We start from the raw sequence: 16,324 nt of genomic DNA, 5'->3' as shown, positions 1-16,324 counted from the left end.
TCTAAGTATATGTATGTAAAAGAAGTGAACTCAGGGCGGGAACACATATTTGTACACTGATATTCACAGCAGTACTATTCATTCACAGTAGCCAAAAGGTGGAAAGAAATGGCCCAAATGTCCATGGACAGATAAATGGATAAACAAAATGTGGTACATACATCCAGTGGAATATTATTCATCCTTAAAAAGGAAGGAAAATTTGATACATGCTATAGTATGGATAAACCTTGAAGATATTCTGCTAAGCGAAATACGCCAGACGCAATAGACAAATATTGCATGACTTCACTTCTTGGAGGTACCTGAAATAATGGAATTCAGAGGCAGAAAATGGCTACCAGAGACTGGGGAGTTAGTGAGGAGTTAGTATTTAATGGGTACAGAGTTTTAATTTGAGATGAAAAAGTTGTGGCAATGGTTAGTGGTAATAGGTGCACAAAAATGTGAATGTACTTAATGCCTCTAAATGGAACACTTTAAAATGGTTATAATGGTAAAATTTTATGTTAGATATATTTTACCACAATAAAAAACATTTTAAAAAACACAGTGTACTCCTTGCACATTTAACTTGGTATCTAAAATTTCATCGAAAAATGTGTCCAGTGGAATCAAAATTTGTAGAGATTTTTATCCATATTATCTGTTTAAAAAACTGTAAATTAGCTCTTTAATTAAAGTTAAAGCTCTTTAACTAATTAAAGTGGGAAATTTCTTATTATTCCTTTTCTCCTTTACTTGTATTTCTAGTCTACTTCTCCCACAGAACATTATACTAATGAAATGTTTTACAGTTTAGTCTTCTGTTGATCACGTGTTATACTTCTCTGCAACAAAAACTACATAAATTGAAAATTTAAATTATTTCCTGTGACTAAAAGGCTATAAGTGTTTTGGATTGCTGTGGCCATTGATTGCTAGGACAATTGATTAAGACTTTGTTTATTGGAAATGCTTTTTAATGAGAGAAATGGGGCATTTTTATAACTCATGTAATTTTGGATGACTCACTTATTGCCAGAATGACTCAGCATTTTCAACACCAAATACACTCCTCTTTTCTGTTTTTATAGATCTGTGCCCTACTGAGTATACTTGTTCACATAAATAAGTAGATGGGAAATGAAGGTATTGTTATAGAGCAGTGTCATTCAGTTGTTTGAACTCCTTGACTTGTATGCAAAAAATCAGTCATCTATCATTATTTTTAGTCATTTACTTGCCAGCAGTTCCATTCACTCCTTCATATTTGTTGAAAAGAAGGAACTGGAAACCATCTAAGTTGTGAAAAGATTTGTTACCTGAGGCATCAGTCATTGAATTTCTCAGTTTTTTGGCAGTATACCAAGAATGCTTATGGAGATTTCAGATGACTATGTTTTTCTTTCACTTAGAGACCTGTTTAACTCATTACCTGAAGGATTGAGAAAATTAAAATGCTCTTAAGTTAAAAAATATGCCCTTACGAATACAGTGGTTTTAAATGCTTTTTTTTTTTTTGGCTGTGCCGTGTGGCTTGCGGGATCTTAGTTCCCCGACCAGGGATTGAACCCAGGCCCTCGGCAGTGAAAGTGTGGAGTCCTGACCACTGGACCGCCAGGGAATTCCCTTAAAATACTTTTTATCTTATCGCTTGCTTTATGTTTTGTCAAAAACCTTGGGTCTGTAGATCTTAACTCGTTCTGTTTATGGAAAATGTCAACCATAAAATCTAATTTAATGAAGTTGGTAGTTGGTTTTTATCATCAAACCAATTACTGCTTTTAGTCAGAAAAAGTCTAACTTCATTTTCCCCCAACATTTTACTTTGAACATTTTCAAGCATACAGAAAACATGAATGAATTATAAAGTGAACACCCATAATACCCATCACCTAGACGCTGCAGTCAACATTTTGTCATATTTATTTCGCTCAGTGTAATTGAGATTCATCCATGTTGGTGTATGTATCAATAGTCTATTCTTTTTTATTGCTGAGTGATTTCTAGTATATGTATGTATACACCACATTTTATTCTTCTGTTAATGGTCACTTGGATTCATTCCAGGTTTGGGTGATTATGCATAAAGTTGCTGTCACCATTCACGTACAGGTCTTTTTGTAGACATACACTTGCATTCCTCTTAGTTCAATACCTAGGAGTAGAATTTCTGGGTCATAGGATAGTATATGTGTAATTGTATAAGAAATTGGCAGAGCTTTTTCAAAAGTGATTGTACCATCATAAAATAATATATGGAAGTTCTGATCGGCAACACCAAATGTTGGCAAATTGTGGAGCAGTCTTTTTAATTTTAGCCATCTGGTGGGTATGTAGTAGTTTCTCATTGTGGTTTAATTTGCATTTCTTTGATGACTAATGATATTGAGCATTTTTTCTAGTGCTTATTGTCCAGTTCTGTATTTTTGTGTGAAATGCCTTTTGAAGATTTGTCTGCCCTTTAAAAAATTTTTTTTTTCTTTTACTTTTGAATTGTTAATATTTCTTATACACTCCACATACTAGCCATTTGTCAGGTATGGTTGCAGATACTTTCTACCATTTTGTAGGTTACTTAATTATTTTCTTAATGGTGTCTTGATGAGCAGACATTTTTAATTTTGCTAAGTCCAGCATATCAAAACTTTCTGTAATGATCATTGCTCTCTGTGTCCTCCGTAAGAAACATTGCTATGCATCCCCCTGGCCCCCCCACCCCAGGTCAGAAAGATAGTCTGTATTTTCTTACAGAAGCTTTAAAAAGTTAAAACTTTTACTTTTAGGTCTCTCTGATTAATATTAAATTAATGTTTGTAAATGGTGTGAGGTAGGGGTCAAGGTTCATTCCCCCCCCCCCCCCCCGCATATGGGTATTTGGCTGTTCCAGCACCATTTGTTAGAAATGTCCTCACTGGATTGCTTGAAGGCGTGTATATTACTGGGGTTGCATTGAGTATGTGGATCAATTTGGTGGGAAATGACTTTTTTAATAACATTGAGGGCTTCCCTGGTGGCGCAGTGGTTGAGAGTCTGCCTGCCGATGCAGGGGACACAGGTTCGTGCCCCGGTCCGGGAAGATCCCACGTGCCATGCAGTGGCTGGGCCCGTGAGCCATGGCCGCTGAGCCTGCGCGTCCGGAGCCTGTGCTCCGCAACGGGAGAGGCCACAACAGTGAGAGGCCCACGTACCGCAAAAAAAAAAAAAAAAAAAAAAAAAAAATTGAATTTTCCAGTATGTAAACATGGTATATGCCATTTTAAAATCTAAACATTGTTAATATTTATTTTCAGAAACATTATAGAAATTGCTTTGAAATAAATTACAGAATTCATTTGAAGATCATTAATGTGGTTGAGACTAAAATGAGCCAATGATCATATTTTTATGGTGGGAAGTACAAAGTAAACCTAATATTCTCTCATACCTTAATCTGTAATGTGGTTAAAGTATAGCTGAAATTATAAGGAAGCTTTCTTTGAACATCCTAGGCATCATGCATTCCCTCTCTTCTGAACTACTGTTATTAACACACAGGTTAACAGTACATGGTTCTCTTAAGAGTGTGAACTTCCAGGGAGTTGTGATTGACTCAAGTTCAGCCTTTAAAGTTTGATGAATAGTGTGAGAGAAAGTTAGTAAGCCTGGAGATTGGCTTTGATCTGAGAGGCTACAGGGAGCCGTTGAAGGCACTTGTTTAGGAGAATGAACACCATGAAGAGGGGGTGTTGTGTAAGAATGGGATGAATTACCTGGAAGAGAGAGTCTGGGGTAGGAAGACCATTTTAAACTCTTAATGCTCAAAGTGTGCTCAGCAAACCAGTAGTGTAAGATATCACTTTGGGAGTAGGTTAAGAATGCAGATTCTGGGACCTGACCCACACCCACTGAGTTAGAGTCAGTGTTGTAAAGATTCCCAAGTCATTCCTATGCCCATGAAAGTCTGAGAAGTAACTGCTTTAGGGAAACGTTCAGTCCCCCTGGTGTGAGTGGTTAAGGGCCCCAGTGCACACAACAGTTGACATGATCGTGGCAGATGTCTGACTTCTTGCATGTTGGCTCTTTCTCTTTAGATTGTCAAAATGGATTTTTAGAATCATTTCTGTTTTCTTGAGTTGGTGGTGTGGGGGCAGGGGAATAGTCTTTCAAACAGTCTTTTTAGAAATACATTCTTAGAAATGCTACTTTATGGGCTTTTTAAAACTTCAGGAACCGTATATCGTTGATTTAAGTAGCCTCAACAGACCGTAAGGTCAGTTATTTAAAAGAAATTTAATGGGGACAAGTGATTCAGTGTCCTTTGCTATTCCCAGGGACTGGAATTTGGGGATGAAGTTGAGATTTTGTAAAAGATTTCAAGTGTGGTTGCTGTACAAATTGTAATAGTGCGCTTGTTGAACGTCTAAAGAGAAAGAAAGAAGACAGCTTTCGTTGTACAGTTTGTGCAATAACTAAAGGACAATAAATCCACTAGCAGCCTGCTACCCTCACACATAAACTGTTTGTATTTTTATGTATTCCTTTACCAGCATCATCTGTCAACATACAAAATTTTCACACAGTTATGTAATCATGATATAGATGCAACTTTGTAGTCTGCTTTATGTCATTTAACATATTACCCTGCTCCCCAGCTCCTCCTCTTCCCTCCTTATCCAGCTGTTCTGCCGTCTTCTTCCTTCTCTTTCCTCTCATCCCTTACCTCCCTGGCTGGCCTCCCTAGCTTGGATCTCTGGTTCATCTTGGGCCCTCTACCACATTATTTCTTGTTTAAGAGTGTACAGAGATTTTTCACTGCATGCCTGAGCATCAGTTTGATATTCCAGCCTCAGTTCTTCCTGGCTTGGCTAGCCCAAACACACGTTGCTTATTACCATCTCCCCTATTACCTCCTCCGAACCAGGTCCCTTTCTGCCGAGGATCAGCTCTTGATGCATCTGCTGTGTGAAGCCATCTCTGGTTTCCCAGGGGCCTCAACAGACTTCTTGCAGTCACCATCTACCTTTATACAATGGAACCTGACTTAATGGTTTCATAAATGGGGGCTCACTGCCCTTTTCTTGTTTCACTTCCCTACTTGGCAGATGCTCAAGAATGATAGCTGCAGAGAACCCTGAGCAGCTTCGTGCTAAGTTTTGTTGGCAGAGGAGTCATCAGAGGACAGACATGTTCTTATTGCTGAGGATGGAAATGATTAGAGTTGAGGCTATACTACTCTGAGCCCTAGAGCCAGAGCCCCTGGGTCACCTCTGCATTTTGAGTCTGCCAGGGGTTACTGTATTTTAGACTGTGGCAAACTTTGGACTTTGGGTCAGTTTACTTGTTTCCATGAGTTGTCCAGTTGCTAAGAAGTTTGAGAGATTAACTATAAAGAAGATAACTGATATTTTCAAAGGGAGATGCTTTTAAATTTTTGAATCAAATTAAGAAACTTAAATCGGAAATGTTGTGTAGGTATTGATAGAGAAACTTGTAGGGTTAGGGTTAGGGTTGATGTAGAAAGCATTTAAGCTGAGACATTATTCAAATAGGTAGCCTTAGAAGGAGAAGTCTCACTTCATCATGTGCTCGTTCCCAGTTTTTGGTATCTTCGGAGTGTCTAGTTTGTGCTTGGCTAAAGGTTATAAAGAATATCCTCCAATAAAAAGGGTCAAGTTCCTGTCCAGCATCAGGTATGAGTTTGAGAAGCAAAGATGGGCTTTACTTAGTAAAATCAGGCTTTGTGTTTCAGACCTTTCAACTTAACTGAATGTTATCCTGTGTTGACAGTTAACTTCTTAGACTTTCTGTCAATGTAGATTGAAGAGGTAGAACAGAACGGGCATGTTTGGAGAGCTGGGATCAGGAAGCCATTAGAAAAGAGGCTTTTGGGGGTAAAATGTTTTTGAAGACAAATGGCCGCAGATAAGAGTGATCATGCCTACCCGTTCACCTAGGACTGTCTCTGTTCAAGCTTGCTGTCCTGGTATGATGATTAATATTTGCCCCCTTTCTCTCTCAAAAGTGCCTTCGTTTGGATGATAACTTATATGGTCACCTACTAAAAGCAACATACTGATAAAATACTTTGTGCCAGACACTGTACCAAATGCTTTATGTAATCCTTGCAAAACACCTGAAAGGTAGCTGCTGTGGCCACTTTACAGATGAAAAGATGCTCAGAAAGGTTTAGTAACTTGACCGAGATCACACGGTGGCAGACCTGGTGAGTAAAGCAAGCTCTATCAGACTTTTAAAGCGACTTAATTTTTCCCAGCCTGCCACACCAAGGGGTTAACAGGGTCTTCTATTAATTTGAGGAACTAGTGAAAGAATCCTACAGTGGTAGTGCAAGCCTTTACCTAAAAGAAACAGTGGAATGGAGAATGTCTGGATAAAGATAAAAAGGTGATGTCTTAGTGGGAATGCTGGGATTAAAGGGAGAGAGTTACACTGTATTTAGATGTCCAGGCTCCTAGATGCTTATAGCCATTTGTTTCTAAATGGACTTAAACTGATGTGCTGCTCAGGCCCGGGGTCTTTCTGCTTGGGTTTGGAAGTTCGTGGTAGTTGTATAGATCAGTGCTACTCAAACTTTTATGTGCATTAATATCAACTGGGAGTCTTGTTAAAATGTAGATCAATTCCATAGGTCTCAAGTGGAGTCTGAGATTCTGTGTTTATAACAAGCACCTGGTGATGCTGATATTGCTGGTCTGCCACACTGTAGTTTGGGTAGCAAGAGTACAGTTGATTAGATTCCCTCTGCCTGGGGCATGAGGGTGCCCATATCCACAAATGCCCTGGTTTTAGATGGGGAAGGGAGGGCCGATTGCTTCTAGTTGTAGGTGTGCTCACATTGTGATGGAAGGGACTACGTGGATAGCTGGTGTAGGTGGGGAATAGGTACTTAAATATGGATTTTCCAAAGGAAGCATTGTGTTTTTATAATTAATACATATGGATTATTTTTAAAGTATATCCTTAGCTTAGGGGAAGGGTGGACAGAGAAGCAGGAGGGAGTGGTCTGGGGTGGGGGCAACACCAGCGTGGGTGAGTTCTTGCTCAGCCTGTGCAGTGGTGAAGAAGGCTTTGATAGACACAGACAGGGAGCAAGCAGAGTATCTACAGCCAGACAGGAATAATGTGGATGGATGACACAGCAGCAAAGCTCTTAAAAAAAAAAAAAAAACCAAGGGGAGGAGTCCCTCCCACAGACTGGCCATTTTCCCCCTCTAGGCTATGCCTGAGTGCCTGTGGACAGAAGGGTATACTCAGGAGGCTCTGGCCAGCTGTTCCTGTGGATAACAGCATTATCCTCCACTCTGCCCACTTCGTAACCCTGTCCTGGGCGGTCCCAGGTGGGCATGCTTCCCGTATCTGGTTACTTCTTCTTGTAACATGGGCAAACAAGCAGGGTGGAGTGCTGCCTACCTGGTCTAGGTGCGAGCAGCCTGCTTGCTGAAGCTGGGACCTTCACTTTACCCTCCTTTCTGAGGAAGAAGCCTTGTGACTGGAGGGCATGTTGGAAAAGGACTGATGCAGGAGAGTATGTTGGCAGACAGGAAATGGCAGTTTCCAGAAGCTCTGGGCAGAGCTGGACTTGGTGCTGGAGCTGTGAGTGGTCACCGAAATCGGGCTTTGGTCCTGGGCAGCACCCCTGAGAGGGGGCCTGGGCAACCAGAGGCATCAGTGATCCTTACAGCTGGGCAGTGTATCCTGAGTGCTTCTGGAAAAGCAAGAGAAACAGTACTGACAGAGCCAGGTGATGTGAACTCCTGCACATGGGGTTTCTGATAAGGCATAGTCCTGCTTCTGAGACGGTTTCTCTTATTTTGGTCTGTCAGACACTGTTTTGGGAGTGTTTCCTCAGTCTGTACCTACACTTGCAGGAGGGAGGAGCTGGTCCTGCTGTATCTGCTCGTGATTGATGCCCATCCTTTTTGGGGTGAGGGAACTTGGGAACAGGGAGTATCCTAGTCAGGACAGATCTTACTCTAGCATGTGGGTTGCCCAGTGACTCCCCCTCCCCCTGCCGAAGCTGACCCCCTTTCTCTGATCAGCTGCTCCTGACAAGCCTGGAGCACCAAGTGTTGTTCCCCAGGGTCCGAGCGCACAGTGTTTTTCTGAAGGTTGTCCCATCCTCAGTGGTAAACACTGCTGTGTCAGGGTACTGCTCAGGGGCCACTTGGAGCACACAGATTTTTGCTAGCAGAATTGTGAAGCTTTGCATCGGGCTGCAAAACCAGGGCTTGAGCAAGCAGCTGGAGAGAGTCCAGGACTAGAGTGTTTTTGGGTTTGGGGGGTGGAGAGCAGAGGGAGGGAAAGGGAGGGGCAGGAGGGCAGAGCTACACAAGCAGGCAGTCTGCTGCTTTGGCTTTGCTGTCGGCAGAGAGGACTTCAGTCGTGCCTGAGGGCCGCTTGGCCACTATTGCTGTAGACCGGAGGGCGCTGCCTCGCAACCCTGACTTAGCGGCACTGCACCCGGACTGTTCCAAGTAGCTGTTGTGCTGTCTTTTCCCTGGGAGGCAAGTCTCCTCCCTGTCGTCCCCTCCTGCTCCTCCCCCGTTCTGTGAGGGATGATGCCGCTCTCTTGCACGGCTCAGCCGGCTGATGTCACTGGCAGCGGGAAGCATCAGCAGCCTGATCACATGCCGGCCCAGTCTGTAATGCAGACGGGATAGGGGTGTGTATGTGGGGAGGGGGGCTGTATGGCAACTGCTCTTGCTCTAATACCCCCAAAAGTGCAGAGGCAGCGGCTGCAGCATCCAGCCAGCTTGGATGTCTGGTCCTTGAGCCTAAGGAAACTATTATTAATATTATTTATTGTTGATAATACTGGGGAAAACAGCCCTTAACTCTGGGGTTCTGCTGTCCTCCTGTCCAAAGCAGACTTCCAGGACTCTGAAGAAACAGTTACAAGCAGGATGCTTTTCCCCACCTCTGCGCAAGATTCTTCCCGTGGCCTCCCAGATGCAAATGACTTGTGCCTTGGCCTGCAGTCCCTCAGTCTCACAGGCTGGGACCGACCCTGGAGCACCCAGGACTCAGATTCTTCAGCCCAGAGCAGCACACACTCAGGTGAGTGCCAGAAAATGAGTTGGCTTGGGGGGTGGTGGTGGTGGTGGTGTATGTGGGGTAGTGAGTGAAGATATCCACAGCAACAGTTGTTCTGTTCACCTTTACATCACCCCCCCCCCCCATACAACATGGAGCTGTTTTGCAAAAGATGGAAATGCTGGCTGTGAGTGTGGCAGGACAGATGGTTGCTTGTAAAAGCAGGCATGGCTTTTCCACTTACCCTGATAAATTCCCTGGAGTTGTTAGTCTGTACCTGAGGTGGCCCCGAGAAGGGTCCACAAGGTGACAGTCTTAGGCAGAAAAGATCCAGCTAACCCCCTAGTGCCCAGGCCTGTCTTGGAGATGATGAAGCAAAACACTTTTAGGTGGGGGAGGGGACTTAAGGGGCTGATTACTGGATGTCCAGATTCTATTTCTCAGTGGCTTTTAAAACTAGGGAGCTATGTGTGAAGGATGGGTGGTCCCTGAATCATGGCAAGGGAAGAATTTTAACCGTAAGTGAGGCTGGGTAATACTGGGATATTGGAATTGGCTTAACATAAGGTTTAGAGCATTGATCCTGGAAAGGGGTAAGCAGGGTAAGTGGGGTGGAGTAACTCTCAGCTGCGGAGGCTTTTTTTTTTTTTCTTTCTTTGTGTTAAGGGTGACCAAGTAGATGAAGGAAGAACCACTCCTCTTTAGGATCCCTTGACATCTTGGAAGGATTCGATGGGGACAAGTTGAAGGGGCTTCTTGGCAACCCCTTGAGCTGATTCTGCTCAGACCTTCCCATTGCCCGTTTATTTCCCTCCCGTGGTTCAAGGGGGAGGGTTGGCCAGATGCAAGGCTTGGAGTGTTCAGGAAGAAATGTGAACTTAAGAAATACTGTAACTATACATAAAAATGTATGTATTGCGCCTTATGTAAATTATACCTTAATAAAAAGAATATTGGCAGCAGGTACTTTAAAAAGATGGAAAGGGGGGGTGGGGGCGGCCATTTGCTGTTGGTGCTGACAGTGGGGTTCACAGAGCCTGCCATCCTTCCTTGCCTCCCATCTCCAGAAGCTGGCAGTCATGGCAGCAAGGTGCTGTCTTGTTGATATCTCTGGCCTCCACCCTGTTTGGCGCAGGTCTTTTTTTAGAATGCTTTGCAGAGCCTGGGACTGTTGTGTCTGTTGGCATTTTAATGCCCGGTTTTTTGGTAAATCCCATCTGATTGGGGGGTAGAGGGTGGATTTTTTTTATTTGGCTGCAGGTGGGGAAGAGCTTCACCTTAAGTAACTACCTCTGAGTTGAGGTAGAATTTCTTGAAGTACCAGCCTTTAGCTGACTCAGGTTTTTCCCTGGGCTGGGAAGTGTGGTGTCACTGTTTGGTATCCTGTGCCTTGGAGATCTTGGCTTGGAGATAGTGGTAGTTTCTTTTATGTGGTATTCCGAAGCCAGCCGGCGGGGTGGGGGGGGGGGTGGGTCAGCTGTGAAGCTGACCTTGTCCCCACCCTCACTGCTGTATCTGAGCAAAAGACAGGGGAGCCCACCCAGGAGGCAGGCACGTGTCTGTGGTGATCAGTGTTTGACCAAGACAGTGTCTCTCACTGGTATCACATTGGGTGTGGCCCTTCTTTGGCTCTGGTTTCTCTTAGCTGCAGGGGTCCTTCTGAAATGTATTATAACAAATAGAAATGCAGGAGGGGCCAGCTTGGGGCTTGGAGAGGGCCTTGAAAGTCATTCTGAAATTAGGCTGTTAAAAAAAAAAAAAAATAGCTTGGGCCCAGCCATAATTTCCTCAGTTTCCCCACCACCTGAAAGGCCTGTTTGTAGTTATTTGTCTCTGAAGTGGGGATGGATTTACTTCTCCATGTTCTGTCTCAAGCACTTAGGTAATAAATACTACATGATTTTTTGGATCAGGGCGGGCCTGTAATCTGTGGCCCTGGCATTCATGGGAACCCAGAGAGTTGCCCCAGAGGTGTGACTTAGCCAAGGGCAGGGTTAGTGTGTGTATGTCTTCCTTTCCGAGGGTTGAGGGCCCAGCCATCCCTGATGCCCACGTTATCCTTGGGAGCTGTGGTGATGGCCATCTCTCTCCTTTCTCTGAGCTCTGGGCCTTCTTGGAAAGCCCACATGAGGGTGCCGCCTCCTGGAGTAGGACGCAGCCCTCCCACCAGCCAGCTGCACCCTTGCCAGCAATGCAGGAACATGCAGCCCACATTCCAGTGCCTACACTGCCTCCCCATCTGAAGACCAACTAGCTCAGTTTCTTCAGGGAGGGAGGAGGTATTTCAACAGCTCTGGACGGTCTGGGAGTCATCATTGCAGACAGCCTGGTAGCTTGCTGTCTCTGCATGGAGCACCTGGTGCAAGCTTCTTCCTTGGCCCTCCTGGGGGATATATTGCCCCATGTGGCTATGCATTTACATCTGACCATTTTCCACAACTCTTTAAGTTTTCAGCAATGTGTAGGGGGCAAGGTTGGAGATAGCAGGGCTCTTGCCTGAAAAATCTTGGCTAAATTCATTGAACAAATACTTGAGCACTGGCTGTGTGCCAGGCCCTGAAGAGACATCAACGAATAAAATTATTGCCTTTAAAAATCCCCTTAACTATCGAGGGGAAATAGATGAGAACGAATACCAAATGCAGCATGATAGTTGCTGTGCTTGGGGGCTTTCATTTTCTCCCTTAAGGATTTTTTTGGCATTGGGGCAACATTTCATTGGATTCTCAGCATGAGACTGGTACATGGAGACCTGTCTCCAGGGGCTAAGGTCCTTCTGCCACATGGATTTCATTGGCCTGGGAGGCCTGCAGGAAGACCCTGGGGTGTAATCTGTTTTCGAGAGTTGTGCCTGTAAGGCCAGCATTGGTTTGGGTGTGGTACTCTGTGAGGTCCCTCCCTTCTAGACTCTGCCTACCCCTAAGGCCTCATCTCACGCTGGGAAAGGAGGCCTTCCTTCCCATCAGGGCAAGATGAATGTTAGAGGCGACCCCAGTGACATGTGTCTGGGGCTACCTTTGTCTTGCTTGCAGTGTCCTAAGTCTTGTAATGGAACAGGAGGGCTATGAAAGCTATATCCTCAATGTCCTGGGATGGGGGAGAGAGTGACTAATCACCATTTATCGACTACTTCCTATGTGAAGTATATCACATGATTTAATGCTTTCACAGTCCTGTGAAATGGGTACTATTATTGTTCCTATCTGAAAGATGAGGAAATAATGCTCACAGAGCTCGTGAAGTGCCAAAAGTGAAACAACGACCAGAATTCGAGCCTGGGTTTCTTTGATTCCAAGCCTCTTAGGCTTCCTATCCCACCTGTGTTCCTGTGGGCAGAACCCTAACATGCTGAGCAAGAACACTTCCGGGAAGGTATCTCTGTATATACAACTCCAGGGGTGTTCAGCCGTGATGTTTTCCTTTGCCGAGGGTCCCTCAAGGCTAGGGCACGAGACAGTTCTGACTCCCTCCTCACCCTGAGTCTCAGCTCATCAGCTGTGCCCCCCGATGCATTTGTGTTCCTGCCTTCCCCCGGTGACTCTTTTGCATGCAGCATTACTCAGCAGGAAGTGGGGTAGACTGAGAGCCTACTTTAGGGGACCTGGAAACAAGGACTCCTAATGAAGGCCTTGTGCAGAAGCCCAGTGGGCAGACCAGACGCTCAGTCTAAGGATGCCAGAGGACATGTCCTGTTTCCTCCCACTCTCCTTAGAAGTCCCTTGGAGATTAACCTGTTCACCCTCTTTGATTTCTGCCCTAACCAGTGAAGAGTATGTCCCCTGTGCTTTGTCACTTAACAGGCTCCCCATTGGTCTGCAGGCTGAATCAGCCTGGGATGAGAGGGGAGTCTTCAGCATTTTGCTTCTGCTGCTGCTCTACTTCCAAATAACCTTTCTGAGGCAACGTTCAAAGTAGGGTTGGGTTCCTTCTCTGTGGAACATGGACTTCTGGGCCCAAACAAGTTCTCCTGCAAATCTACCTCAGCTGTCCAAGTCTTCACTGCTTATATTCCCAGTATGTAGCACAGAGCCTGGCTCCTGTCTTTTTAGTAAGTAGTTACTGAGTGAATGATGAGTGCTGAGTTAATTCCGGGTAAGTTTGAACTACAGAGTTCAGACAAAGTCTCTTTCTCTTCGGCTTCCTACTTGTGTTGATCATCTGGACGGACAGATGGTTCAGTGATCAGTATCTCTGAGCCCTCATAGCTTTTAGGGCATGATGATGCATTTACAGAAAGTTTTTTTCATACACCGGAGCATGAATTCTGTCACGGAGTCAGGTAGTCTACTGAGGAGAATAGCTTTTAGTGCAGAGAGGAGGGAGGGCCTGAGGAGCAGTGTGACAACGTGGTACCTCCTAGGTGAGAAAGAAGTTGAGGTGGTTGGGTCCAGGGACCGAGTATTGCTGACCTTACATGGGACTTGAGCATGTCATTTCTTCAGGTTAATGAAACTTGTCCAGTGATCAAGATCGGGGAGAAAGGCTATGTCGGGTACCACCTTGGACCTGTGGGATCCAGAGTTGGTGGAGGGAGTTCAGACTCGCAGGATCACCGCCTGAGTTGGGGTGTGTTGTAGAGTTGCAGGGTTGGGGTCATAGGCAAAGAGCATCGTTATACCTGCAATGAGTGCTCCTCTTATGCCTTTAGGTAGATTTTGAGCAGGCAGCCCAGGACCAAGGGTTGGGATAGGGAAGAAGGGTTCCAGGTGCAGCCTTGTGTCTCGGGCTGGAAATAATGGCTCCTGGTCTGGGTTTTTCCCGTGATTACTCCTGTTAGACAGACTATGATGTCTCAGGCCTGGGCTCTCCCTGAGCTGAGCTCAAGCTCAGTGTCTTGCAGTGCAGGCATCCGGTGCCTGACTCCTGCTGCCATTGCTGCTGCCGCCATCACTCTTGGGTGCCTTTGTACTCGTGGGGAAGGCTTCAGAAAATTCCAGCAGTGACTCAGCTGTAAAACCCACAGGAGCTGGCACAGAAGGGTGAAAGTGGAGAAAGTTAACAATCAGTCTAAAAATATTACTGCTGATTTGGTCTCTTGTACCCTCTGAGGTAGCATTAATGAGCTGGAACCCTCTGCCAGGTCCTCTTCTCCCCGTGACTTCCGTTAGAACTGTCTGTAGCTGATGCGGATTCCTGCCGGCATGTGAGTGGGGATGGGTGCCTGTGCTCCAGGGAGAGCATACTGTTTTTCTTAGTCACTTTTGGAAGATAAGGATTTGCCGTACACTTGGCCACCAGGGCTGGAGGCACCTGGTAAACCTCAGACTTCCTTTGATCCCTGAGTTGTAGAGGTCAAGATAGGAGCAGAGCAAAGAGGTCAGGGCCTTGGCCACCATTGAAAGGGACTATGGGACTTCTCTGTCTGCTTAGCGGACTTCTCTGTCCGCTTAGTCTGTCTAGGTTAATACTCGACATCTGACTTTGATGAAGTTCTGTGCCGCATGACGGGGAGTGTAGTTTGAGATCGGTCACTGGCCTACAGCATAAGGAACCTGTCACTTCCACTGGATTTTGGGTTATATGGCTTGAAGAGTGTGTCTTCCCAGGAGGTATACTTTATACTTCAAGTTAGGAAGAAGTGATTGCTCCTTCCCTCCTGATTCCCAGCTGGTGAGAATCAGTGCTCCTTACTCAGCAGCCTTATATAGGGGAATATAGTCTCATGGGCTGAGCTGGGAGCAAGACAGGCTCTGTCTCTTGAAACGAGGTCCCACCTTCCCAAGAAGCCCACTGTCTCTGCTGCTTTCCTCCCTTTGATCTGTAGATACTCAAAGAACGACATAGCCAGGTCCTTTGTGAGGTTGGGCTATATAGAGGGACAGTCAGGTCACTGTAGGGCATCTGACCATGAGTGACAGTTTCCAGAACTTGGCTCCTTCTGTGGGTTGAAGAAACTATCAAACCACCTAGAAAATCCTTGGCCTCTTGATACAGGTTTTCTTGTCTTCCCTGTATCTTCTAGTCAAACTCCTGTATTCTTGGCCTCTTCCAATTTAATATTTGCAGGAAACTGATGTGGAGGTGCTGATGTGACCCAGGTGTGTTAATTCTGGTACACTCTGATGTTTCATGTTTTGTCTGACAGCACTGCCCCTTTCCCGTTTTCCTGTGTGGTTGGAATTAGTGTTCAGTGGATACTCTTTCCTGCTCCTTGTATTTGAATGTAGAAGTATATTTCAGTGGTTGTGAGGATCCCAGGGAGAGTGACTCTCTTCAGCCTGTATCTATATATGTTTAGTTCTCTTTGAAGAAAGTATTTGAAACTAGTGGAAGGAATATTGTCACAAATTTGGTATGGGAAGTAACAGTGCTTTCCTTTCAACCTTTGTTTTGGTGATGGGCTGGGCTGGGATGAACTAAGGTTTTTCCCCTCTAATTCTGAATTGCATCTCAGTCAGCACTGTGTCCTTAAATTGAATAACCTTGATAGAAGGGGAGTAGCCTCAGTGAGCATACTGGCTCCTAGGGATCTGATACTCCCTTTCTTTCAGTACTATTCATATTCAGCAAGCGTTGATCACCTGCTTTCTGCCAGGTGTTGAGCTAATTACTGCTGGAGTCGGGTGGTAAGGATGGCCCTTGGTGTGCTTGGTTGAGAAGGCAGAACTTTGTACCTCTGTGTGTCTGCAAATATCTATGCAAGTGTTTCTGATGCTTTAAAAAGCTTGTTTAAAAGAAGATGATTTCTCTTACAGGTAGAGACTCCAAAGGTACTCAGTTACCATTTTTTCCCCTGGGATTCTAGTCCCTATTGGTTGTGCTTGATTTCTGTTTTCTGGTCGGATCAGTCGTCTTGAAAAAGGTGAAGAAAGTCAAATGGGCATTGACTGGTTTTCCTTCGGTCATAAAAAAGTTTTTTTGTTTGGAAATTTCAAACTTACAGAAGTCACAAATACAAAATAAAAATTATACAAAGGTTACTTGTATTTCATTTATCCAGATTCTCCTGTTGTTGACATTTACCTCATTTGGTTTATCATTTGCAGTTCTCTCTCTATATGTATATCTCTCTATATAATTTCTTTCTGTACCATAAAGAATAATGTTCTGACGTACATTCATGTACAGCAAAAGCTATGAACTTCAGTCAACTTAAAATTGATATAATACTCTCATTAAACTGTTGTTCATATTCCAGTTTTCTCTGGTGACCCAATAGTGTCCTTAATAGCACTTTTCTCTCCTTTGTCTCTTAGCAGTTGTCTGCCTCAGGCAGTAGGCCCACGCTCTCTTTGTATTTGCTTGATATAAGCTTACAGAGTTCTTGTCTTGAATGTTTTTCACAATGTTCAGCTTCTTTCTGGCT

General features: G+C 44.7%; 1 protein-coding gene across 5 annotated transcripts in view; it reads left to right on the top strand.

Annotated features, from left to right (window-relative positions):
- CPEB1 (cytoplasmic polyadenylation element binding protein 1) overlaps nucleotides 1-16,324 on the top strand; it is a 101,761-nt gene that overhangs the window by 67,650 nt on the left and 17,787 nt on the right. For 3 of the 5 annotated variants that reach the window (XM_065871154.1, XM_065871156.1, XM_065871158.1), the window contains one exon: nucleotides 8,854-9,042. In XM_065871154.1, the coding sequence (XP_065727226.1) occupies nucleotides 8,854-9,042 (189 nt within the window). Of the gene's footprint in view, nucleotides 1-8,850; nucleotides 9,043-16,324 lie in introns of those variants that run through there. The other 2 variants (XM_065871157.1, XM_065871155.1) reach the window with 2 other exon arrangements.

Source organism: Phocoena phocoena, chromosome 2, assembly GCF_963924675.1.
Source record: "Phocoena phocoena chromosome 2, mPhoPho1.1, whole genome shotgun sequence".
Classification (NCBI taxonomy): domain Eukaryota; kingdom Metazoa; phylum Chordata; class Mammalia; order Artiodactyla; family Phocoenidae; genus Phocoena; species Phocoena phocoena.
This window is presented reverse-complemented; position numbering and strand designations above follow the sequence as displayed.